At 41.3% G+C, this 27,074-nt stretch overlaps 1 protein-coding gene across 15 annotated transcripts in view; it reads right to left on the reverse strand.

Moving 5' to 3' along the window:
* Positions 1-518: 518 nt before the first annotated feature.
* The window catches only part of sgip1a (SH3GL interacting endocytic adaptor 1a), a 79,351-nt gene continuing 52,795 nt past the window's right edge, over positions 519-27,074 (reverse strand). For 9 of the 15 annotated variants that reach the window (XM_030434557.1, XM_030434554.1, XM_030434556.1 and 6 more), the window contains 17 exons: positions 24,695-24,706; positions 22,673-22,694; positions 22,479-22,569; positions 21,489-21,571; positions 19,778-19,858; positions 18,739-18,813; positions 17,784-18,554; positions 16,568-16,689; positions 16,110-16,263; positions 11,153-11,212; positions 10,110-10,221; positions 8,930-9,085; positions 7,459-7,594; positions 7,087-7,289; positions 6,643-6,707; positions 5,593-5,757; positions 519-4,861 (listed from right to left, as the gene is read on the reverse strand). In XM_030434557.1, coding sequence (XP_030290417.1) covers positions 4,839-4,861; positions 5,593-5,757; positions 6,643-6,707; positions 7,087-7,289; positions 7,459-7,594; positions 8,930-9,085; positions 10,110-10,221; positions 11,153-11,212; positions 16,110-16,263; positions 16,568-16,689; positions 17,784-18,554; positions 18,739-18,813; positions 19,778-19,858; positions 21,489-21,571; positions 22,479-22,569; positions 22,673-22,694; positions 24,695-24,706 — 2,331 coding nt within the window. In that variant the 3' untranslated portion in view covers positions 519-4,838. The remainder of the gene's footprint in view (positions 4,862-5,592; positions 5,758-6,642; positions 6,708-7,086; positions 7,290-7,458; positions 7,595-8,929; positions 9,086-10,109; positions 10,222-11,152; positions 11,213-16,109; positions 16,264-16,567; positions 16,690-17,783; positions 18,555-18,738; positions 18,814-19,777; positions 19,859-21,488; positions 21,572-22,478; positions 22,570-22,672; positions 22,695-24,694; positions 24,707-27,074) is intronic. The other 6 variants (XM_030434558.1, XM_030434555.1, XM_030434569.1 and 3 more) reach the window with 3 other exon arrangements.

Genomic DNA, 27,074 nt, shown 5'->3' on the forward strand with positions numbered 1-27,074 from the left:
GAAACCATAGATCTCTTCAGCAGGTATAATATTTGCCACGATTGGCTAGCAACAACAATGCCTTTGTGTTTAGCAATACACATAAAGGCAGAGGCAGATGTTAAAGGTTTTCTGGGATTTGCCCATGAAACAAATTATTGTCAAATAACAGTTCATCATAAATAGAATATTGATGTGGGGTCCCAATTTATAGGAATCCATCAAAGAGAAAAAACTATTAACAAAATGTGAACCTCGTGTTTGTTGGGGGATCTCCAGAGTTGTTGTTACAGTCAATGAAACGTGAGTATTTTCATAAATATTGTGCCAATCTGACATGCTGGTGGGGCAGGAGGATGAGTCAGGGGATCACCAACGTCAAACGGTTTCATCCCCTAGGGACCATGAATGTATCTGCATCAAATTTTATCGCGATCTAGACATTAGTTAAAATATTCAGTTCAGAAGGACTCTTTTCCAAGACAGAAAGACTAAATGATGCACAATGACAAACAAAAGGAAAACTGCCAACACAGGCATCCAGTTATAACTTTTATTGGTTTTGGAAAGAAGCAAACTAAGTTTCTCAGTTCATCTTAGCGTTGTTATGTACTGTACAAACAGCTTGCACATGTGTTTGAGGTTAACGGTACAGAACCAAAAAGCATTCTGGCGTATAGCACACATAACCACACTCCCTGCTCTCTTCTCAACATTAATACAGATAACTGACAGTCAGCACAACACGTCAATTCAGTACCATCTACCATCGAAGGCGACCCCCACCTGACACTGCATGCTCTGCATGCGATAATGTATTACTGCAGGACAATTTTACAACAGAGGTGAAAATCTGGAAAACACAAAGTTTGTTTAATTTTTTTTCACAGACTGATTTGACTTTTATAGTGTTACATGACCTTTAAGCTAAAAACCATGTAACCTGTAGTGTAGTGGTACTTTGAGACAAATGCAAGATGGTGGATGTGTACGGTGGGCCTCTGTAGATAATGCTGTACTGACTGTTGCGCTGATAGCTTCAGAATTCACTCAGAAGGTTACAGCTTCCTTTCAGCCATGCTGACCTGTCCAGTTGACCGAGTGAAGGACCGACATGGCTGAAAGAAAAACGTTCCCAAGCTAATGTGAGAGCTAAATGGCACCAATCATCATCACCTTGTAGACAGAGACTGCACAGGAATGATGGTAAATCTTGTCAAAAGAAAGATCGTCCTAACTGCACAGCTCGAATCTCATCGTTTTATGAGCCAAAAAATCGGTAAATATGTCCGATATCGAGAATTCCATCAATTTATCAGAGAATTGACATGTTTCTAATAGTCCTCCTGTCATACTGCAGCTCTGAAAGGACCATGATTGGTTGCATTTAGCAGAATGCCGACATACAATACAGTACAGAGATCTTCGGCTACACTTCACACACACTTTGTTCTTCATGTTGAGCGTCAGAGCATTCAGGAAGTTCAACATCATCAGCACAGTGTTTTTTTTTTGTTTTTTTTTTACACATTAAACAATATAATATTTTTTCACTTTTATCCGTTTTAAAAATATTCAGCTTATTCTCCTTAACAGAGGACTGACCGTCCGGGGTACACACACATAAAATACAAAAGAAAGAACAAAAAGCATTTTGGTCAACTTAACCGTGCTCCACAACCTCGTACAACTCATGTCATCTCACAGAGACCATTACAATTATGCAAAATAAAGCCATGGATTCAAGCGTTGGCTGGATGATCGGGGGTGTGCTCATGATACAATCAGGGAGTTCAGGTACCACTGAGGTGAATGGAAACAGGTAAGAAAACAGGTCGGACTCATGGTCGAGGTTGAGGAATATCTGAATCGGTAGATGTGGGAACTGAAATTACTACTAGGATGAGTTCTTTATGTTCATGAGGTTTGAATAATAACTTAAAACCAGCTGGTCCCAGTAAATCAACCTGTTGTACCACAGTCACCAAACTTGATCACTGCTGCTTAGGAAAACTGATAGCTTTCGTTGTCTTCGTCTTGATCTCATTTAAAATGAAAAGTTTAACAGTTTGGGAAGTGGGCAAACTCACTTAGATGAGAAAAGTGATTCACTCTCACGTCTGTTAAATGTTCAGATGGAGCCACAAGACGGTTAGTTTGGCTTAGCTTAAAGGAGACTGAGAGTCTGTGTGCTAGCAGCTCTGTGAGGCTGTTAATGCTAGCCTTACAATGACAATGCTGACTTAAGTATAATATCTACAATATTCACCATCTTAGTTTCGCATTAAAGGGGCTCGTTTTGTGAGAGACCTTCCCCCGTCTCCCTCGGTTGATTTGTTTAAGTTAACGCTGCTGGTTTGTGGATTTCTTTGAGAAGGACCTGTGTCAGACTTTCTGCGGCAGTCCAAAGGATTTGACTTCATGCACGTTCTCCAGGGCCTCTCGAAGGCCTCTCTCTGCTCCGCTAACAGAGAACATTACCAGCTAACGTTAGTTTAGAAATGGATACCACTAATGTAAACTAACGACCGGCTTCCAGCACAACACAGAAGTTCCACAGAGTCCATTATAATACGTAACGTACAGCCGGGCTGACCGGAATGCCATTAGTTTCACAGGTAGTCACAGATCAAAATATTGGATAAATACGTTTTAACCTGCCCAACAGGAATTTCTACAGTTATTAAAATTCATCCTTTGGAGATGATGAATGTATAAAATTTCAGTCTGGATCAGGACTAGTGGTGGACCAACAGAATAATGTCAAACATCATTTAACTCCAAGTCTTTTTTTTTGCAATTGGAAAGACTACACACCCAACAGACGTCTTTTTGTTTAACATTCGTCGAAACCGTTTAAAGTCACTCATGTATACTCACCAACTCTTCTTTTGCATAATATCAGCTGTCAATACGTCCAGACTGTTGACACGGCCATGCTGATGTTGGTGGTGATGTAACTTGATATCTTTAAAATGAACTTCCACAATGTATATGTCTCTTGCTGTTGGCTACTGTACAATTCTTTTCTGAATTAAGGTCCCATGGGGAGCACGGGAAGAAGAGCAACTTTACGCCTCTTTTGATATTCGTAGCGCCAAACTGCTCACCTGCCTAAACATCCGCCTACCTACTCCTCTACATCTCAGAAAATCAACATGTTTTCATATCCGTTGCGAATCCACAGTTTTTACACATCGTTAATTCCTGAACTTTGGAGGCGCTTGTGAGCGGATTTTACACCTTCAGACGGAGCCAGTCTCCATCCTGTCTCCAGTCTTAATGCTAAGCTAAGCCTCCCCTGCTCCATCCTCATACTGAACAGACAGATGTCCATCATCTCCAACACATGAACAAAGAATGTGAGTGCACCGATTTCCCAAAATGTCACACAAACTCTTCAGAACGTGGACTTCGCCCATGGTATAACTAACTCTACATTAACACTGCTTTCACAAAGCATAACACAGCATCAAGGAAGATATTTATCTTTTTCTTTAAATTACCCCCCCGCCCCCCACCCCATATATAGCTCAAATCTTCTGTTGCACTTGAGTTAAAAAATTATATCTGAAATAAATTCAAAAATTATACCTTATACTGTACACAGGTTACCCAACTACACAGATAACAAAAAAAGAGAGAGAATTCAAATATTTATACCTTTAAGGGTTCTGAGTCGTGTGATACCATTCAAATTCTATTCATATACAGAATCACATGTTTTATACAACAAATCATCGTCATCAATAAATAAAAATAGAATGCTGTCATGTACTCTGGAGTCTATCACTGCTGTCCTGGGAACAGAAAGGCTATCTGACAATACGAGGAAAACACCAAACGCCCTTTAAGATATATATTACTGATTTAAAATGACACTTTGTACACTTGTTTTGTTCTGACGGGAAAAACATAGTTTCTTATTTTGCAACCAGTACATTGATTTATCATTGCAGCTGCCTAACTGGCTAAAAAGAAAAACTCTCTCTCTCCATGTCGGTATATTCCAGAGAAATAAAATAACAGTTTGACTGATCAGTGCATTTATATTAAAAAGGATGTAATCCAAAGTCACGTGACCCTGTAGTACCAGTAGGTGATGCGTGGAAATCTAGTTTTCGTTTGTAGTTACTTGATTCTGTGTTTCATCTGATTGCAAACAAGCACTGTTTGTAACAACATACGCGTCAAAATGCATCGGCAAATGCATTTACTTGCTGGCTAATGGCTGCCGTCAGTGCGCGACAGTGAGGACAGCTGTCCCAGGCTTCGAGCTCAGACTCTCATAGAAAGATTATTTATACAGCTGATTTTCTTCTATCTGCTTATGATGTATAACATATTTGGAACTTTCCTGGGCCCCCGATTCTACATTAACTCTTCTCCCTTTGGATGTGTCAGAGGTTGAGATGTGTGTCCGACCACAACTATCCTATTTATGGGTATTTTTTTCACAGCTAAATCATCCAGAAAATCGAAATCTGTCCGAAAAACGCTTTCTGACCGTGTCTTCGGTCAGGCAGCTGCAGTGACACTTTAAAAAAACACCACCACACATTGACCAGAGGAGGATGGAGACAGAGGCACAGACTTTAGAGGGAGGGAGAACCCAGATGTCTAACTGCCGCATTACAGATGTCATGAAATGAATACAAATACGATAAGTACATGACCTAAAACAGCTCCACGATGCTAATATGCAAGTTATACAATACTGCTGGGTAGGCTGCGGACCTGTCGTGTGGGTTCAGAAAAGGTTCATGGAAAGTCTGTCTGGTGTCGGTTTGTCCTCTGTCCTCGGTGTCGACCTCAGTCCACTACGATTGTTTTGTTCAGCAATGCTGTTTCAGTAGTAGTTAGTTGTCAGCCAGGTACTTTCCTGTAACGCATCAAAAAATGTTAGACGTAGATCTTTTATGGATATCTTTTGCAGATGTAGATAGTTGTCCTCCAACCTGTAGTGCTACTGACTATTGCGACAGAGCGGGGTGTAAACACTACTGGTGTCCTCCTCAGTCGGGCTGTAATGTTAGCTAACAAATTTGAGAACAAGACAAGCTATCTAGTTGCATTTTTTTGGCCATTATCACCGAAAGAATCTAGATCGATAAAAAGCACGACAGGTTACAGGAAAAATACCTTCTTTGATTTTGGCAAGAACTGCCCCTTTAAATTCTGAGACAGGTGCCACAGTAAGTACAATACTTGAGCTAATGATAAATCATAAAACAAACAAATCAATTTTTTGTAATGATGAGATAAGAGAAATATTTTTCCTGGTTTAACTGAGTGTAAAACTAACTCCAACATTTTTTGTTATTAGTTTTCATGATTAATTTGGAGTTATTATAATTGAGAACAAAAGACATAAATAATTTCACAAGTTGACTTTAATCATAATGCTTTTGAAGGGTTTTCAAAAATGTCTAATGTGACAAATACTTCTGAGCAAATATTGATATATCACATCATAATTACTTGACTTGTATATGGGAAATTAAACAATTTAAAACATCAGTTTAGAACGGTTTGATCTGCTGAATGAGAGGGGAGAACTTTCATTTACCTCATTGACATTTGCTCATGTTGTTAGTATGATAGTGAACTGACCTGCGGCAAACCTCTTCTTGACGAGAGAGAACCGGTATCCTGGCCCAGCCAGTTCAATGTCACAGCCCGACAGCGTGCTGCCCTCACTGGTGAACTGCACCGCCAGTGGAGCTGGTTTACTGGGGCCTTCTGTTAGCTGAAAGCGAGCTAACAACGATCCCACACCTAAGGGAAGAGACAAGATATAGAAAGATATCTGTAGGCCACAATGAAGGAATAAACACTTATGATGACGTGCAGCAGGGAATCAACTCTGGAAAGTATTTTGAATGGAGCGCAGGAAGTTATGTTTCAGAAAAATAAAAATGCAGGTAACATATATTTAACTTTTCATTCCGGGAACTGACTGCTGTATAGAATCCCAGTACAGCACATTAAACAGATAAAGGACAAATACAGAATATCACATTTAAAATACGTAATTCATGTCCAAATGACGCAGAGCGAAACTGATCATGTTTGAGCCTCTTAAAGAAAATACGGAATTTAGTTTACTGTCTTCCTGGAGATCAGGTAAGCCACGGAGGCTTTCTGATTTGTAATACATGAAACAGGCCAACAATTTAAAATCAGATGACGTCAGATGTATAAATCAAACTACGCGCTGTCAGCTGAAAATATGTCTGAGAATAAAAGCAGCTCTGGAAACACAAAGGAACAACACAGACAGCCACAGTGCAGTCAGCAGAGACGTCAGCCACATAAAGGTTTTCTTGTGACACCACTTGTAGACACCAGGGGGCAGTGTTTATTCAGGCAAAGCTGAAAATCGCAGAGGGCTCCATCCTTTCCTGAGGTGCATCATGTACTACATTTTTTGTCCTGTAGCCTGCTTTGCTGCATCATTGACTCCTCGTACAGTTTCTAGGTCAGTGTAAAAATCTATCCAGCTCTAAATGTCTGCTGAAACTCTGTCCCACCTCAGGTACGACCAGAACAGTGCTCAGACTGTACAGTTTGCTTTAACCCCAGTCTCTCCACATTCTAGCTCCTATTCGTTGTTGTCTTATTCTTTAAAGAATATCCACAACACTACACGGTGCATCTTACCTCCATTCTCAGATTTCTGTGAGATATCAGGAATCTTCCAGAGAATTCTTTGCTGCTCCGCGTTCCTGTCAGAACAAAGAAATACCATTAATATTTTCATGCATTTTCATTACATTACATTTCAAAACATGACTTGCTGGCTAACCAGCCATTCCATGGCCCCAAAATCAAGCGCAGCCTGAAGCAGCAAGTCGAATACTGACTGGGATGTGAGATGATCGCATGCGTTCAGACTATATTGTTGTAGATAAAACATTAGATCAGATACACTGAGTAATCTAGAATGGTGTACAGATAGTTTTATCTGCTTGAGTAGATCCATTGATGTCCACATATCAGGAGTTAATTGACACCCTGGAGCCAATCAGAATGCACCCAGGCATAAATGGTATAAATACTGTATGTTGAATGGTAGTTAACACCATAGCAGAGTTCAGACTGTACCATGCAGCAGGAGGTAAGACAGCTTGTAGTTTTGAAACCCCTCCATCGATGGGGACGAGGAACTGGACGTTGTTGAGGGCCATCGGCGACGTCATGGCCTCTCCGTTGTATTTGAAGTCTATCCTCAGGTCAGTGCTGGTTGGCTCACATCTCCAGCTCACCGCTAGATTCAGAGGAACCGACTGGTGCCCCTCCGCCGAAACCTGCACAGACAGAAAACATGCAGACACAAGTTGACTAATAATTCCAAAGCATTTAATCTAACATTAATGGATTCTTAAATAGTGTCATGTTGTTCCTACAGTTCATCAAAAAAAATAAAAACATTTTGCAGATTGCTGAAACTTCAGGGGCTGCGAGAGCCGAGCTCACCTGATATTTGAGCATGTCCACGTTATAGTATGTTGCCTGTGGCTTCTGCTCTGCCACCTTCTTCAAATGGGATATCAGGTTTGGCATGTTCACCCAGAAATCCTTGGAATCGGCCTTGCTTTGTGTGGTGTTGTCGCTGGTGGGGGAGAAAAGCACGATCATGATCCTGGTAATTTGTCAAAACTGAGGAATTTCTCATTTCTCATTGTGTGAACCTATAGTGCAGACTGAAAGAAACGTTTGAGCAGATAAAACTAACTTATTTTGGAACCAATGACAGGTTTGGTCAGCATTTTAATTTTAACAATAGGGCACAAGAGGTCAAGCTTTACACTGATTTTACAACGGCTTGGCAGGACTCAAGAAAAACATTTTATGACTGTAAAATTATAAAATAACTTCATAATGATCACATATAAGTAACAGCGATAATTATTATGCCATGAGGCAGCATTTTTACAGGCACTGAACTGTGACGTTTTTAATTACTTACTGACATAATATTTGTTTTTATGGGTGTCAAGTTAATTAGTTAAAATAACAAGAGTGGCAAACTTAAATAAAAAAGAAAGAAAGGATGAGAAAAAAGCTGACCTCTGTTTGTCTGAAAACTCAGATGACCTCATGATGATTCAGTACACAGTCAGCATCTCAGTCTTGTGCCTGAGATGATCTCACTGAAAGTTACTCATTACCGAACAACCAAACTCTTAAATGGTTGATGAGCTATATCTCAGATTTAACATCCTTATTCCAAATACAAAAAAATGTCCGTCATCACATTTGTGTGACTACTTTATGTTTTAATGTGTTTTAATCCTCTCGATGCATAAATGTTGTCATTTTTATCTATTTTTTAATTTCCGCGTATGATCTTGATTAACTTTCATGCTGTTGTATATTTTAGACACTGTATTTAGAAAACACATTAAGTTGTCCATGTGTAGAAAAAGTCTATCAAAATAAGATTTGCTTGATCACATAACATACCTTAAGTGGGATTAGTAGGATTTGTTGTGAGGAAACAAGCATTATTTTGAGGATGAAATATACAATGATTTTCATGAAATATACACAATGAATTGGAAACAAAAGAGTCTGACGTTTGCCCTTTTACAAGTATAACAAGAAGGTGACTCATTGTAATTATATGATGTAACATGTTGTTTAAGCCATTACTCACATGCTCTACGAGAAATACATATTATTAAAACTACTTATAATGCACCAAGAGTAGGAACATTTGATTTGGTTTTGAGTTTAGTTAAATTATAAAAACTGAAGCTGGGGGTAATTTCCAGTTGGACAATAAACATTCAGACTTGAACTACAGAAGTGAGGAGGATACAGTAAGAGTCATGGTGTCATCTTCTCCTTTCACTTCCTTACTGAGACAATGGCTCTAGTTGGAAAACTGTGTTTATTATTTTGGTGCGACAGTGAGGTGGTGAGTTTACAGCAGTGTCATTACCAGCAGAGGAGCTGGGGGTTAGGCAACACATGCTCCAGTCGGCTGTAGTTGGTTATGCTGAAGGTTAGCACGGCAGGGGACGGGTTATTGGCAAAGTGCCGCGTTATTCCCGCTGGAAACGACAAAACCATCTCACCTATGATCTTCACAACACACCTGAGGGGGAAGAGGAAGACAAGGAGCAGGTTAGAGAGAGAGGCTGACTGGAGAGACAGACATCAAATATACTGTACTCTCTTTGTGTGTTCTTTGGTGTGGTCACCACCCTCTCAGCTGTCAATCAATCACAGTCCCTGTGCCTCATGAGGCTCGCAGGCCTTACGACTGCTAGCAGAATTATGTAGTTAGCACCTGTTAGCTACAGCAATGCCGAAATAATTCTGACTTATCTACAGCTGTAGCTGTAATTAAACACATTGCACAGACACTGAAACTCTTTATTTAGCTTTACAAGCCTGTGCATGCTACTTACCTAGCTGGCTAACTAGCTAGGCGAGGTTGTGACCTTGATCTCTTGGGCCTACTCAGCGTCAAAATGAAGAGAGGGTGTTAACAGGAGCAGCAGGCTTATCAGTGTTATCTGTGCAGTGTTTTCATTCTAAAGATGTTCCTTATTAAAAAGAAAACTCTGAAAAAGACCGGCAGACTTTCCCCTTGGTTGCTCAAAGGCTGCAGCAGTCTGCTAACAATGCTAACACAAACTCATACATTTGATGCTGAGTAGTTTGCTTATGTAGTTAGCTAGCTAACAGAAGTTCAGTTACTATGTCACAGCAGCAAAAGGATCGGGTTGGTTGATACATTTCCTTTTTTAATATCGAACACTTTGGGGTTCCAAAGAAATCTGTGAATCTTAAATAACATTATTTCTGTCAAGTTAATGAGTTTTTAACAAATTTACACAAAGTTTGAAACACATCTGTGAATGATAAGTACGTGTTTCTAAACACGACACACAAGTTTTGTTTATGAAAATAACTATACCAAATCATTAAATATGATATAGCAGATATGTAATTCTGTGCTGTCAGTCATCAAAAAGTTGTTTATAACAGTCACAGATGCATCATAGGAACAGCTATAATCGCTGATGGAGACATTAATCCATTCAGTTACATTCCCTACTGTAAGAAGAAATGACAGGATATGTTAGACTGCGTGATGCTATTTGTTGACCTACTTGCTGGGATCAGCTCCTTTAAAGAAGGCATTGACTGTCTCTGTGAATGCAGCGGCCACAGGAAGTGTGTCCTGAGCCCCCATGGTGAGAGGACTGGGCCCTCTGGAGCAGCCTGGAGGTAACACACACGCATACAGACACACAAATACATGTTAAAATAGCCTGACTACACACACATGCACCTGGACTTTAACGTCAAACAGCTTCAACCCAGAATAAAAATACGTAACGGTCCAAAGATGTCAGTGGATTAAGAATAGATACATGTTACAACTCCCCAAATCACGACTCTACTCTCTTCCTAACTAACAATGTGTGGATGAAATGAGGAACAAGTGGTATGTGAACTACTGCTATGAAATGAAACTATAAGAAATGAGAACAAATATTGGTGTTAGTAAGATGGCATGAAAACAGCAGGTCATGTGCGTAAGAGGATAACCCATTTCTCTCTGCTCTTTGACTGTGAAACTGTAGAAATAAACTCTTTATTTCCCTTCCCTTGAATATAACCATTTTTTAAACAACATGTTAGACGCTGGCATCAGCTTCTAATTGAATAAGAACAGGTAGATGAGAAAGGAAAAACCAGAAACAGGCAGACTGAAAGAGATGTGCATGCTCGTTCCAGACATGCTGCTGAAGCCGGCTTATTCTGACGAGATCAAAAGAAGATCAGACAGTCCAAAGATCAAACCAAGTACCAAAGGACCAAAAGTGACGACAGAAAGATTAGTGAAGTACACAAAGAATGATGATTCTTCAGGGGATGAATGAAAGGCAGTCAGTGCAGACGAAATGAGAATGAACAATGTGAGGAAGAGAAGGTAGAGGAAGGCAAGACCGCATATGACGGGGCAAAGCCAGGATGTTAGCATGGCCTGGGTTAGGTTGATGGGGGGGACTGCAAGGAGGAAAGGAAGGAAGGAAGGAAAGAGAGGAAGGAAAGAAAGGGTCAGGGGGCAAGGGAGGGGCGAAGCTTGCACAAATGAGCCTCAAAGAGTGTGTTGTGGGAACGCTACCCTGGTGCAAAGCAAACTTACCTTCAAAGGTTAAATAAAACTTCCCTCTGTCAAACCATACAAGGGATGGCTGGTCATTCTCTGTGTGGGGGGGTGGAGGAAGGAGGAGGGACATGGGGGTCGGGGTAAAAGGTACGAGGAGGAGGGAGGAGGAAGAGGGATGGAAGGGAGGGAAGTGGGTAAGGAGGGGTGAGAGGGGGAAAGGAGAGAAGGACAGTAGCGTGAGTCTCACATGGCAGGTCTATTACACGTCACAGTGAAGTGAAACGTGGAGGTGGAGGGGAGGGGGGGGGAGGACGAGAGAGGGACACAGGGCCACGGCAAGACGAGACAGGACACGTGACGTCGTGGGTGTGGCGGGATGATGTGTGTTGTGGGTGCTTGCGTGCGTGAGGAAAGGCAGGAGCGAGGGGATGTGTGTTGCGACTCAATGTGCAAGATGTGCAGCGCAGGAGAAAGGAAGTCGAGGCTGTGGAGTTTGAGGGGACGGGGCCGCCAGAGGAGACAGTTTGGTGGTTGGCGGTTTCAGGGGCAGCAGCCAATGTTTTCTTCAAGAGTGCAACATGATGAAATCATGATTCTACACCAGCTGATGCACTAGCTGTGGCTTTTTTAGTAACACACGGGATCCCCTGCAAAACTGGCACCACTTTCTTTATCAGTGACATTTTGTTCATATTGAGTTAATTTTCTTGAAGGGACAGGTCAACCTTAAATCAAATGTACATATTTTTCACTTACCTGTAGTTCTATTTATCCACCTAGATTGTTTTGGAGTGAGTTGCCAAGTTTTGGAGATATCAATGAAGACATGTCTGGCTTCTCCATAATATAATGGATCTAAAACTCAGTTTTTGTGCCCAAAACTTTCTTTTAAAACTCAACAGAATTGTTTCTTTTCAGAAATCATGACCCAGTAACTCAAGACAATCCAAAGACCTCCTTGTGAGTCGTTTCATGTAGGAAGTATTTTCTTTATACTAAATTACATCCACCAATCATATCACCATTAACAGTTAACAGTGATTGAATGTCACTAAGTAAGTTTTCTTAATAGTGTACTTGAGTACAATTCTGAGATACCTGCACTTAATTTTCAGTTACGTTATATTTTTCACTAACTAACCTAATTAAATTTTTTACTTACTTCATTTATTCCTTCACTTCAGCGACTAGCATCACTGATTCTACTGTGATACAGTTGGCAGATGTAGTTTAGTAGAAAGAAAATAATTCCAACATGAAACTCCTCACAAGAGGCGTTGTGAAATATCTTCAGCAACCGTGTCATAATTAAAAAAAAAAAAGTGCCTTTTTTCAAGTTTTTCAGATATTGGTGCTGTGAGCACTGCATGCAGAGTGACAGTTAGTTCCAATATATATGAGAGAGGGCAGACATCTCTACAGCCACCATCTCTACACTCCCAGAAAATCTAGATGAATAAATAACACTACAGTTACAAATGTGTATATCAAATTTTGGGGTGGAGTGTCCCTTTAAAATTACTACGCTCACATTTTCCTTTCAGGCCTCCACTTTCCAAATTATGAAACGGACAGATTCACACAGCTTTGTTTAAAAACACCCTGCAGGGGGCAGTCATGAGACCAAGACCAGAGAGCAGGGAGAAGGGAGAGGGACTGTGGTGCACAGAGAGATGCTGCGTCCTATTTTTCAGGGGCTGGAACCTCCAAGAGATGCAGACTATTAAGGACGAAAAGTGCATTGGCCTAGTGGTCGGGATGTGTGCAGAGACAAAACGGAGAGGAAGTTGCTGACAAATGGCTGACAAAGCACGTTTCTGAGTTTAAAGTACATCACCAAAATTGGTCGCAAAACTGTTTCAGTGTCTTCCACATGCAATAATTTTTTCTCACTTTATTTTAGCCTTTCAAGAACATGATAATTATAATATTAAAATTTGAGAAGGGAACATTTCTGTTGTATCGTCAGAAAGATATTGGGAATTGGTGGAGTATTGGTAGAATACAGCACATCGCAGGCTGCAAAGGATTCACTGGTTCTGACCTCAAACAAAAGAAGGAGAATTTGGAGGAAACTTTCATTAGAGACAAGCCTTCCTGGATGGTCATCATGTCTTTGATTTATGAATTCAGTCTTTGGAGGATCCAGCCCCTGAACTGGATCGCAGTTTGAGTTTGACTACAACAAGCCTTGCAAGGGATACCTTTCATAAACAACCTCCATTGTATGTGACAAAAATGTGAATCATCCAGTGATTCACAACTCATGTCGGTGTTTCAGTTCAACTTGGCAATCATCCTGGCAGAGCAGGGCAGGCCTTTTCCCATCCATACTATTGTTTTGATGTGGGGTCCCAGCTGTGAAGATGTGTTGTTGAGTGAGTGGACTAACTAGAGTGTTGTGTGATGTAGCGATGAGAGCAGCGCAGTGCTTCATGAAAAGAACAAAAGGGCAGGTGTTCAGATTGGGAGGGCGTGGTTTGGGGCTGCATTTTTCTGTGGCTGTAGATTGTGTGAGTGACATGTGTGAGAGGCAGGGGGTGGGGGGGCATTGGGTTAGGCATGGAAGTAGACCGAGGCTTTAAGGCCAGTGGAGATTGGTTGAACTTCAGGCTGTGTCGTGGTACTCCAGCGGCAGGGAGAGGATGGCATGAATACCAAACAGCTCCTGCCTGTCTAATTCGGCCTAATTCTCATGCGAGACTTCAAACGACTCTGTATGCAGCTGCTCTGATCCGGCAGTGTCTGAGTAAGTGTATGTTTGAGTGTATGTGAGAGCGAGAAAAGACGGACAATATGGATCTCAAGGGCCCACAGATAAGGAGCTCTTCAGACATGCCCACTGAACACACAGCAGCACACAAACACTCATACACACTCTTGTGTTGCAGACTGAGAGTAAAGGTATCTGGGAGTGACTGCACTGCACACAGACACACACACACACAGTATGTGTCGCCAAGAGAAGAGACAGGAGGTTGCCATGGTGACATGGCGAGACAGCCACCTGTGCACAGTCATAAAACAGAGAGAAAAGTCTCACGAGCGGGCAGATGGGCAAAGGGGAAGACACTCGAAACTTTTCTGTTAAAACAAAAAAGGTTATGCAACAGATGCAGCTTTTTGTGTCGCCACAGCTTTCATTTTTTTTTGGCAGATTTTCTTTCCGTGAGTGAATGAGGGAATGAGAGAGTGAGATGTGCAGATATGAACTAGAGAGTGAGGCTATCATATCTATTAAATGCTTGGGAAATGTGTGGGTATGAGCTGGCAAGAGCAAAACGATGAAGAAAAATGATGATTTCACTGAAAAATGCTGCCATAGTTGAAAAGAAAAAAAAAATGAACGTGTGGTATTTCCCTACATCTTCGAGCAAAACCTTGGGTAGACTGGTCAAATAAGTAGGTATTAGGATAATGACAGAAACGGTCTTTTAATACATCTCATAATCTGAGATGTTGAAAAGGTAGACATGAGGCTAAAAAGGCTTTTCAAATTGTGCCAGAATGTGGGACAAAAGACCAAAAACAGTCTCACTGCCCCAATACCTACAGTCTTGACACCAATTGAGAACGCTTAAAAACACTCGGTGATGGCCTTTACCCTTCTGTGTCAAGTGCACTCTGGGTAAAGAGCATCAAACAGATTGAAAACAGACACAGGAACACTCCTCCAACCCCCTTCACAACCCCCTCCCCCTCTCCTCTCTCCGAGGGGATCATTACTGTACCTGCAAACGAATCAAAGTGTCTCTCAAAGGTGGGCAGTTTGTCTACATACGCATCGTCTTCTGACAAGCCAACGGACAAATAGAGAGACAAACAAACGGCAAAACAAAAAAAAAAAAAAACAGAAAGCAAATGAAACAAAGGAAAAAACGATAAAAAAAAAATGAAAAGTTCTATTATGCACACAAAAATGAAACTGCAAAATAACAACAAAAAGAAATGCATACTTAAGTCAAACAAGATGAAAAGGTAAAAAAACCCAAAACGAACTGGAATAGGGTGAGTTTATAACTACAACTGTCTCTGGGACTTTTATATCACAGTCCATAAGTGTTTTAGCCCATCAACAAAGCCACAATTAATAAATAATGTATACAGTGAGAGCTATAATAACGACTTCAGCAAAATCTCCATACAGACATTTGTTGATGTTATGGTATAAATCTAGTTAAGCCATTTTAATATTTGTTTGTTCATGCCATTTGTTTACAAAAATCTACCTCAAACCAGGGAATATATTCTGTTTTTATGTAACTGCTGCTGCCTCCAGAGTATGTGTATGTTTTAATTCTATTATGACTCAGCCATGACACAGTCTACTGAGATTGGCCATTATCCACTCACTCTGCACTGCAAGGTCCTCCAACACTGACTCGAAAGTTAAATCAGGGAGCATAAACTCTTGCTGTGCCATTAATTCATTAGAGGAGGGTGTCTTGAGAATGGTTGTGATGTAAAATAAAAATTAACACCGCGCTGCACATTCACACCTCCCACTCATACAAGCATGTGAGTGTGTGTGGGAGTGTAAATACGAATTGTCTGTGTGTGTGTCAGCCTAAACCAGACACAATATTTATGTGCAGTTTAACAATTCATTGTCACAAAATGATCTTAAGCAGTTATCAATTATTATTTTACATGAAGAGAAATCAAGATACAAATGACTGAAGTCGTGTTTTGTTCCAATCTATTACAGATGGTATCTGCTAACATTCTCGAGTTTATGAGTGTATGATCATCAAATACTAGGTTGTAGTTCTGCTTTACTAATATTCAGGAAACTGTCACCATTTCCAGAAAATAATAAATTTAGAAATAAATGAATACACAACTGAATGAGTCATTCAACACAAACCCTGAACATAAGGAAGGACGGGGCCAGAGCATAAAATCAATAATGAACTTTTAATGTTCAACATGACCACTTAAAATCAGCTGTCACTGCTGTGACTGCAGGCTTCAGAGGACAGGGAGCACACACCTGACACGGACACGGAGAGCTCTTTACCGACGGTGGGGGTGGTGGCGGCACTCATGGAATTGGTGGAGGAGATAGAGGAGGTGCTCTCGGCCCGCGCCAATGGGGCGATGGGAGGGGGGCTGGCAGAGTGCACCGGTGGGCTGAATGGACGATTCTGAAAAGATAAAAAGGACAAAGGGGGTTTAAAGTGAACAAAATGAAAACATGTTTTTAGGGTCAAGGTTTTCACATCTTATGAGATCGCTTGTTCCGCTTTTAGAGAGCACATTCAACTATCAAAAGTTGTTTCTAGTAATCAGGTTCATGGTTATCGCTCAAAGTGAATTTAACCATTAGCAAGTTGTAGAGTTGTGTTTGGCTTTTCCTGCAAGTTAATATCTTCACCAAAACAGCTGCAGAAATATCAAAGCACAACCATCTCAAATATAACTAAAATTATCATATACTGCAAGACTTACAACATCTCCTACAGAGGGTTTTCCTGGAGGAAGTTTGGGCCGTGAAGGCGGGCGGGGTGGAGGTGGTGGTGGAGTGGCGTTTACCGATGAAGGAGTGGCAGGTCGCACTGGAGAGGAGGAACCTGCAAAGGAGAAACACAGAGGGATTACTACGTAATACTTCAGACATGTCAGTGTTCCCACTCTTTTCTTGAGGACATTTTCAGAGATGATCTAGCTAGTATAACAGACAGGGATCATGCCCATATATAAATATGTTCCTTTCGGTGGAAGTCTGATTAAAAAATTAAAATAAATAATTAAAGTGTAAAACATTACAGTCGGTAGGTGCTACCGTGTGATGTGACTTAGCCTACTCAAAATACTTGTCCATAAAGTAACATCACCAATTGCCATTCCTATCACTGAGATATAGAAGAGAGTGAAAACTGACAACTTCCTATTCTCGCTGCTTCGGGTGTCTGTTACCACTAACAGGATATCTTAAAGCTGTAATCAGAGAAAATCATTTCTAAAAAGCACTGGCTTGTTACAGTTGCTCGTCAGCTATTAGTCATACACTTTCTTTTGTGAACCACTGACCTCAATTTGATCAGTGTTCTCACATGTATTGAGATTGAGAATGCATTGTGTATTTGAGTCCCTGGCTCATTCAAATTTGCTAGAAACGATTTGAAAGTCAATAGTTCCTATTCACTTACAGTTGACGTGATTACAGAAGAAACTGTACTTGCAATTAATAATAAATGCAATCAAAAGTAAAGTTGGACATTTAACTACAAGTCAGTCAGAAAAACAGCCTCTTCTAACACAACACAATTCTGCAGCAGAATGACAACATACACGCCACCAAGCCAAAACATGACCTCCTTTCCAGGGAAAAAGAAAATGCACCTTTATAGATCAGTTCATGTCTAACAACGAAGATGGTGCAATCAGCTGAAAAGAAATTTGGAGATGGTGCAATGCTGGAAAAACAATCCTTTCTCATCTTCAGTCAAAACGACAGATGCTATTATATCTTGTCAACTGACTGGAGGATGACCAGTGTTTTCATAAATCCATTTGTGAGTGTGAAAAACAGTTGTTTTCCTCTGAACACTGTTCTTATCATCTAGACAAGACTAAGCAAGCTCTTTCCATCAATCTAAACTCTTTAAAAAAAAAAACAATCCTCTATAAACAGTATCCCATGTTGACGTCATTGTATACTCACCGCTATTTGTGCCACCAGCTCCAGATGTGGGGCCCGGTGACGACACCACAGTCCGGTATGTGGGGGGAGGAGGTGGGGGAGGCGTACTCCGGCTCCCCTGGCTCGCATCCTTGGGTGAGGTGACGGGTTCACCTTCGTCCTCTTTGGGTTGGGTGGTGTCTGTGTTCTTAGACTGCTCCTCTTGAGACAGGACCAGAGGCATTGGGATGGGGCGTGCTGCAGGTTCCTCAGCAGGAGGAGTCACTGCAGGAGGAGTCACTGCTGGAGGGGTTCTTGCTTTGGGAGCAGGAGCTGGTGGGACAGTGGTGGGCGAGTTGATGGGAGGGGGAGAAGACGCAGGAGGAGACGCAAGCTCCTTCTGTGGTGCTGGGGGTGGAGAGGTGGTGAGCATGGGAGGATTTCGGTCCTCTGGTGTAGAAGGACCTGAGGGGACAGAAGGTGCAGCGTGCTCTTCTGAAGGTGGTGGGGAGGTGGGTAGAGGAGGCGCAGGTACTTCTTTTGGGGGAGGGGAGGTCGGGAGAGGTGGTGCAGGGTCTTCTGGGGGGGGCGGTGATGTAGGTAAGGGTGGGGCAGGAGATTCAGGTGGAGGCGGCGAGGCTGGTAGCGGAGGTGCTGGTTCTTCTGGTAGAGGCGGTTGGTTAGAAGATTCTTCACTGAAGCAGACCCACGATTCACCCGATTCCTCACCAGCAGGGGGTTCAGGTCCAAAAATGTTGTCCAAGTCAGCGATTGAGGGCTTCCTGGTGGAGCTGTCTGCTTCTGTTGACGCTTCTAAAACAGAGACAACAGGTGATCAATCAAAGGCTGTGGCTGCAGAGGTGCTCAGTATGCTTACACATATAAATAGAACATGACAGACAGCACTATAGACAGAGGGATGGAGAGAAAGAAGCTGCAGTTTCCAAATATTAGGTGCTTTATCCTGTGGTGACAGTTTAAAAAGAAGACTTCTTACCAGCATCATCTGCAGGGGAAGAAGCAGTCGGCGGGGTGGAGGTGGGGACATTCTTGGGTGGAAGTGGAGGTGGACCTAAAAAAGTATCAGTACAACAATGAATAGTCCTTTCCAATTTATTCCTGCTCCATGAACATCGAACGTGACTTCCAGCAAGCCCCGTCACATAACTGGACCTGACTTCTTCCATGTTAACGAGACACTAATTCTCTTCCTCAGAGTGATTGATACAGCAAATTAATCACTCATAAAGATCTAGGTTAGCATATTTATCGTGTTAGTAGTAGTAACAACACTTATTATTGCTGAGCACAGTTAGCTAAAGCTTCTAAGGCCTTGGAAGTGCTGCAAGTGTGTCAGTTATTATGATAGCATGTTACTCACGCTAGTTCCGAAGAGCACTGGAAGAATCATCCATAATCGTTTTCCCAGTATCAACCCAAAGAAACTTGTGAGTACCTTCAGGAAACTACCCTTAAAGCCCTTAATGATTGTTTATGTTTGCGCTACTCCTGTCACCGCAAATTATGTTGGGCTGACTTTGGCACAAACTGAGTATTGTTTCATAGATGAGCCTTTCACACATACATTATTGCAAAAATAAAAATGCTTTGAAAGTTTGGACCCATACAGGACAGGTATTATACCTCCTGCCAAGCAACCAAAAGCACTTGAGAACAACGAATCATCCAACAAATCATCAACCATGCAGCACAGTAAATTACGCCATGACACCATCATGCCAAATGCAAGGAGGAGACAGCATGGGGGGGCGGCTGGTGCAGTATGGCAGACAGGCACTGAACTCTCCCATGTAATAAAAAAACATCCAATGATGAATCATTTGGTGGTGAAAAGGGAGATGAAATGAAAAAGTTTACAGCTGAGTGTTATCACCACACAATTGTTTGATGGGGTCTGTTTGTTAGTCGCATGAGGGGATGAAGGGGTTCATGAGGTGAGCTGTCAATGGAGATGTGCAGCCATTCCAGGGCGTAGAGGATATGCTGCACAATATGCATAGAACGATTAAACTTACTTCCTGTGGGGAAGGATCTTGTCAAAGAGGATTCGGGCTCTGACAGAGGAGCGCCCCACGCATCGGACTCGGACAGAACCACTAAGTTCAGAAGGTACAGAGAAGGCCAAGTAAGGGGAATACTACCAAAACATTGAAGGGTTTGTAATTCTTTGTGGCTCAAAACAGCAAATGGTGTCAGAGGGTAAACAGCACAGATCAGCATGTCAAAAAAATCTTTCATTCAAGAAAACTGATTTCTGGCCTCAGTGGCCGACTGCAGTCGGGAGGTGTTGGACCACAAAAGCACCTAGAATGTCTTTTGATGCCAACTAAATTTCACTGCCACTATAATAAAGGAATGCATGATTTAGCACAAAACGCAGACATCTGAAGACATGACTACAGCCCTCTTCACTCAAACTGATTTCTAGAAGCAGAATAAAAATCATTTTAGCACAAGACAGAACCACAAACGACATCAAATCTGTTGACTGTGACTTGTGACCACATTTGCCATAGAATAACAGCATTATCCTATTATGAATTCAACATTTACCTTTACTATTAACCTGACTATACAAAAAACCCCAATCATTATTATCATTAGGCAATCTGAAATATATGAGAGTTGAATTATCTTGAATAGATGTTCTTATACTGTTCACTTTCTTTCTGTAACATTTCTAGTTATATTAGCCGAGCCGTGGTGCAAGATGGCTTTATCAATATATGAAATATTGGATTTAGATATTTGCATTAATGTGATGAAGTACTTTAAATTTTCAGGAATTTTATTCATTGGATTTATTAAAAACATCATCAAAATGTCTTTATTTTTAAAATTCTCTCGAACAAATTTCCAATGAATTCACATTGTATACATTCTCTTGAGAGTTACACCTAGCTAAACCAGAGCTGTCTAATATAGCATTCCCACAATAAATCCTTATTTTAATGAAGGTTATGATGTTTCAGAGAGGTGTTTATTCATCTGTATGGTAACTGTTAAATTGAATTTTCTATAATTTTATCCACCCCATTTAAATCCATGACGGTAGGCGAAATAACCCGCTAAAACTACATTCTCCAAAATTACCATTAAATTTAATCAGCCCCTCTCTCAATCAGAATTATTGCAGTTGTTGTAGGCAACTACTTAAAATCTTGCTAATAAACCATAAATCTTTAAACACAAATTCAGCATCTTGTGAAGATGAAAATATAATTGGTAACAAAGTAAGAGATACTGGTGTCACATATACAAAGCTGTTTTATTTCTCTGCAGGGAATTTGCGCGAGTTGATGTTAGTTATGCCTGACATGGCTGTTGCATAACAGCTACGAATTCTCCCCCAGCCTGCACTGCTAAATCCTACTGGATTGGATGAAAGTGGGTGACAGCCGAATCTGAATAGCAACGAGCTGCACTGTGTACATGAAAGTGACCTCCCAGACCCAATTTCAACTTTGACCTTAGCAAAGACAGATGGAGTGAATCCACTACTGCACAGAGAGCCCGAGGGAAGAACAATGATGTTAGAGAAATAGGTGAGGGGGGGAGAGAGAAAGAAAGAGTATCTGCTATGACAGCCAAGCAGGGCTTTGCTGGCAGCCTTAAAGAGACAATAAATGTGTGTTAAGAAACCCTTTTTTCAATGTGTCGCTATCACTTTTAAACAAAAAACAACAACCGACACAAGGACATGAAGAGACAAAGACGGACGGTTACCTTCATTTTTCGGTTCTCCAAAGGCTGTGTCCAGAGGAGGCCCAAATAAGGCTGTGGTGTCTTCAGAGACAGGGGTTTGTGGACTGTTGAAACAGACAAAGGACAAAATGAAAGAAGTTGCATCACACACCAGTTATAGAGAGTCGTTTAAGGAAACGCCTACACTGTACATATAAATGGATAAAGCTATCAAATGGTACTGGAGAATCAGAAAAAGCCAACACTTGCAGATGTATCTTAAACAATATACATGTTTTTCCGACTAATTCCATCTTTGTTTTCATGAATTCTATGGATGGCTGTGTGCCTACATGTAGCTGCATTGTTGTAATTATTAGCTGTAAATTGCCAAGGTGACAGAGAATGAGATAAAAACAACCAATGCATAGGACTGACAGGCTCTTCATATCAATGACTGATATCAAAATAAACAACTGAAAGGGCAACGGTTGAGAAATATATTTTGTCGTGTTTATCAGCCAACATATGGTGCGTCTCAAATACAGCCTTCGGTTATATTAAAAATATTATCTGGATAAGTTTACTAAAGTAACATTCTCTAAGGATTCCTGCTCAATGAAATCAAGCTAGATGCTGCAGCAGATGTCAGAATGCCTCGAGTCAGATGCAGAAACAGTTTCAGTCTGACAACAAACAAGATGACATTGGATTCTGGTGAAATCTAAGTAAGAATCAACACAAAATATAAAGTAATGCAGATTATAGAAAAATGTAATTGTTTCATTAACCAAGAGGCTCAAAAATGTGTTTGTCCACTGATTGATATGATTCAATTCTCAGTTCATCTGACCAAGACAGAGTGTATCGAGGTTGGTTGGACTGGCCAAACTCCCCAAAAGGCCTGATGATGGCTCAATGGTAGGCAGTGACTACAGCATACAGTATAATACATACTGTATACTGCAGCACATTTAGATTTAGTGGCACTGGATTGTCCTGCACGTTGTCAGGGAAGAGTGGAGCACATACCTGGGAGGTTGTGGTGCTGGAGCTGGAGTGGGGGCGACAGTGGGTAGAGTAGGGATGACACGCCTTGGTCTGGCAATCTCCTCACCTGGACCCATAATTAAAATACCATATATGAATCTCGCAGCTCATTCTCTGAAATTCGCCAACCATTAATATTTGAACCTGTCCTGAGCTGCGGTGAGCCTGATACTTACTGGATGTGTTCCTTTTCAAACCCTGTAACAAAAAAAGACCCAGTAAAATATAAAAAAACTTCCAGCGACATTAAACTCAAAAATACCATCACTAAACAGACAATAACCAGTACAATGTAACATCAGTTCAAATAGTTCACAACTATGCTACCATCCTACAGAGCACACTCTATGTACAACAACAGCAAGTACACTGAAAAACTTAGCGGTACCAATGCATGGCAGTGCAAATAATCCACCTTATCTTTGAAAATGGCAAGAATACATGTATAACTGTACAATAGTGATGGTCAGATGCTAAACTTCATTCTCAGGTTGACTTAATCTGATGAGACCTGAGAGCTGTTGATGCTACTAGGCCAACCCCAAACTTTCTGAAGTTGTTACTTTGCACTTTAAGATACGTTTTTTCTTTCCATCTGCTGAATAAGAATCTTGTCAGGTTTATACTTTTATGTTGGGTTAGGGTATGGCTTTAGTGTTCCAAAACGCATTATTCTTCTGATGCTGATCATTGCAAATTTTATGCCCAAATAAAGTAAATAAACAAACTCTGTTTGTTTTCATGACTGAATAAACTAAATAAACAAACCTACCTTAAAGGACAACATAGTTTCATACTGTTTTACTTTGTTTATATGTGGTGGACCCTGCCACCTTTATAGCTTCAAAAAGTGTTCTGGGACCTCATTGTCCTCTGCTAGTTTAATTAATAATGGAAAAAAAAAATGTTTGCTTTATCATCTCATTAATATTGTAAATATTAGATTTATGAGTTTGCATTTTCTTCTCCAAAACTACATAGTGCTCCTTAAAAGACACATGTTCTGAATACTGGCTGCTGTGTATATCTATGTTGATTAAGCATTTTGATACTTTCACAGTATTTATATAGCTTTATAACTAAAAAAAAGACAATTATTCTCACTTTATGTTACATTTTGGGACCTTTACCTGTATACGGCTGCATTTTAGTGGCAGAGTGGTTGAAAGTCTTTCTTGTGTAAGAATAGAACATGTTATCACTAACTGCAAATCCTTGAGGCATAACATTGGATAGTCTGTTGCTGACCGGCTTGAGAATGGTAACTTTGAATCATTTTAATTTAATTTAATCTGTAGTGTAAATGAATTATGCTTTCTAAGCGATTCATTGAACGATGAGCATTCACTAAAATATGGCAAGGAAAGTAATTAATCTTCAGAAGCTGCGTATGTGCCACTAGTGATACAGTTACAATTAAGCGAAGTCGAGTTACTCCTATTAATAACTGGAAAATTCAATAACAATAACATTGTTAGTATTGGGTTTGAAAACGACAACTTGGTGAACTGCTGCTGCCGTGCAGTGGAAATGTTGTAAAAAGACTTCAAAGTATGCTTTTGAAGTCTTAAAAAGCTAAGAAGCCTTGTACCAGAGAAGGTGTGAGGGTGAGAAAGTTGGAGGGAGGAAAGTTAAAAAAGAAATTAGTTTTGTCGTTGAAGAGGCAACAGCACAAGAATATTGCTTCTCCTGCTGCGTTCTTAAACAACCGGGTGATTGCGAGCATATGTGTGACTTCACCGTGAGAGGGAGACCAAGAAATACCAAGAAAGGCAGGGAGATGATAAGGAGAGAGAGGGAGGGGAGGGGGGGAGACTGGAGCAGATGAGATGAGACACGACACAACGATGGGGAGTGACTGAAGTCAGACATCAAAGGGTCCAGCTGTCAAAAGTGCAAATTTACTCTCCCTACGGAGACATGAAGCCATTCAAGATGAAAAACAAGAACACCAGTGATCTTTAGATTCTGGAATAAATATGTACTCTTACAAGTATCATTTCATTGTTATGCTTAAATATGAACGTCAAGACAAATCAGCTAACACTTTTGACCCCTCACCTCAGCCACTGAACCCACCTACGTATTTTATGTCTTATTCAACCAACTCCATGGACAAGGTGACGAGTAAAAGAGGGCAAGAAGCAGTGACATAATTTCAGCCCCGACCCCAGGAGACGGAAGAAAAGGACACTTACCGGGCTACGTCTCTGTGACCAGCAAAAAGGAAGAGAGAAGAGACACCTGGTCAGAGAGTGACAAATCAGTAAAGCAGACATAGATGTACGTCAGGAGAAGAAGGATGTTGACCTGGCTGGTCAGATCTGGGGAGGAGGATGATAACATGTCCATGGAGATGTGTTTGATGTTCATGTGTATTAAATAATATGAAAAATAGCTTGTGCAGCCTTGAGGTTTTTTGAGCATAAATGGAAAAACTCCTAGTGATAAGCAATGTCATAATTAGGAGACAGCTGAATATGACCTATACAAACTGACCCTTGGTCTGTGTTATCTCTTGTTGATGGTGAGAAAAAGCAAGGTGTGGCAATTCCTGAATCCTCTAATACTACAGTGCCGCGAAAAAGTATTAATCCCCTTCGATGATTTCCCCTTTCATTGCTTTTATGAAGGGAATCATGGTTTATACAATTTGGCTTTCTTGACAAAAATGTACAAAAAACTTTGTCAAAGTGAAAACTTCAAAGTAAATTCCTTCAAAGTAATGTCAATTAATCAAAACTATACGATGTAAAGTAAGTGATTGCATCAATATTTATCCCCTTTAAAGTGACTGACCTAAACCAAAGGTCCAGACTGATGGTGCTAGTAGTCTCACAATTTGTGAAATGTAGATCACCTGGGATAATGAACAGTCGCCGAGTTCAGTAAAATCCATCATCAATGGAAGGAGTATGCCACAAAATCTGCCCAGAGCAGGTTGTCCTCAAAAAATGAGTGACTGTGCAAGATCGTGACAAGTGAGGGAGGCCACAAAGACAGCTACGCCTACTACGCCTCTCTGTGTCTCTTTCTCTTGCAGGTAGCGCTCCTCCCCCGTTAGCTGAGCGCACCTGAGGCGAATCGGGGCTCTGGAGTGGGCGGAGGTATTATAAGGGCGAGAGTGCAGCAACACGGGGGACGGATCACACACAGGCGGCAGCAGCACAACGGCGGAGGCTCTCCTCCTCTCTTCTCCTCCTGTCCGAATGGTTCGAGCCAGGTTAAGGAAGTTCTTCCCCCCATGCGCCTCGGGTGCTGGGGGTTGATTATCTTTGTGTATACTGTTCTCCTGGCGGGAGATCACCGGCAGCTCTGTGTTCGTCCTTTGTTTTAGGTTTAGCGACTATTTAGGTAGTTTAGGGGTAAGGTGCAGGAGCGATGGCCCACTGCGCGGCTGGTCTGGTTTGCTCCTGGTTTTTGTTTCTTTCTCTCAAAGAGAATTAATAAATCTGGCTTCCTTGTGGACATTAAGTGTGGCATTTCTTTGTATGTTGCTTCCTCTTCTTTTAAGTTATCGGAGGAAGCCGTAACACCTACTCTGAAGGAGTTAAAAGCTTCAGCAGCTGAGCTGGGGGAGACTGCATACAACAACTGTTGCCTGGGTACTCCACCAGTCAAAGCTTTATGTGAGAGTGGCAAAGAGAAAGCCATTGTTGAAGAAAGCTCATTAAATCTTCACTAGAGTTCACCCAAAGGCATGTTGTGGACCCCAAGGTCAACTGGAAGAAGGTTATTTGGTCTGATGAGACCAAAATGGAGCTTTTTGGCCATCAGACCAGATGCTGTGTTTGGTGGACACCAAGCACTGCACATCACTACAAACACACCATCCCCACCATGAAGCATGGTGTGGCAGCATCATGCTGTGGAGATGCTTCTCGGCAGCAGGCCCTGAAGGGCTTGTAAAGGTAGAAGGTAAAATGAATGTAGCAAAATATAGGGAAATCCTAGAGGACAGCCTGATTCAGTCTGCAAGAGAACTACGACTTTGGAGAAGTTTTAATCAAGCAAGACAATGACCCAAAGGAAATGGCGAAAGCTACACAGAAATGGTTTAAAGACAAAAAGGGGAATGTTCTGGAGTGGCCGACTCAAAGCCCAGACCTCAATCCAATTCAGAATTTATGTCTGGACTTGAGAGGGCTGTTTCGTGCCTGATCCCCGTGCAACCTGACAAAGCTTGAGCTGTTTTACAAAGAAAAATTGAGTAAAATTGCAGTGTCCAGATGTGTAAGCCTGACTGAGACCTGTCCACACAGACTCAGTGCCCTGATTGAGGACAGTGGTGCATCTACAAAATGCTGACTTAGAGGGGTTGATCATTATGATTTATAAAAAAAACAACAAAAGGGGGAGACATCCAGGGGGTTAATACTTTTTACAGGCACTGTATTTGTGAACTTGCTGTGGCTGGAAACCATACAAAATATTTTGTGGTGTTGCCTACATCACCTCATTTTTATCTTGCGCCATCTCCATCCCCTTCCCTTTATTTGATAATCTTTTTGGGACAAACCATGTCATTTTTTGCCCTCTAATCCTTCTCCTTTCATTTCCCCTCATAGTCTCCCATCC

Source organism: Sparus aurata, chromosome 11 (genome assembly GCF_900880675.1).
Source record: "Sparus aurata chromosome 11, fSpaAur1.1, whole genome shotgun sequence".
NCBI classification, from domain to species: domain Eukaryota; kingdom Metazoa; phylum Chordata; class Actinopteri; order Spariformes; family Sparidae; genus Sparus; species Sparus aurata.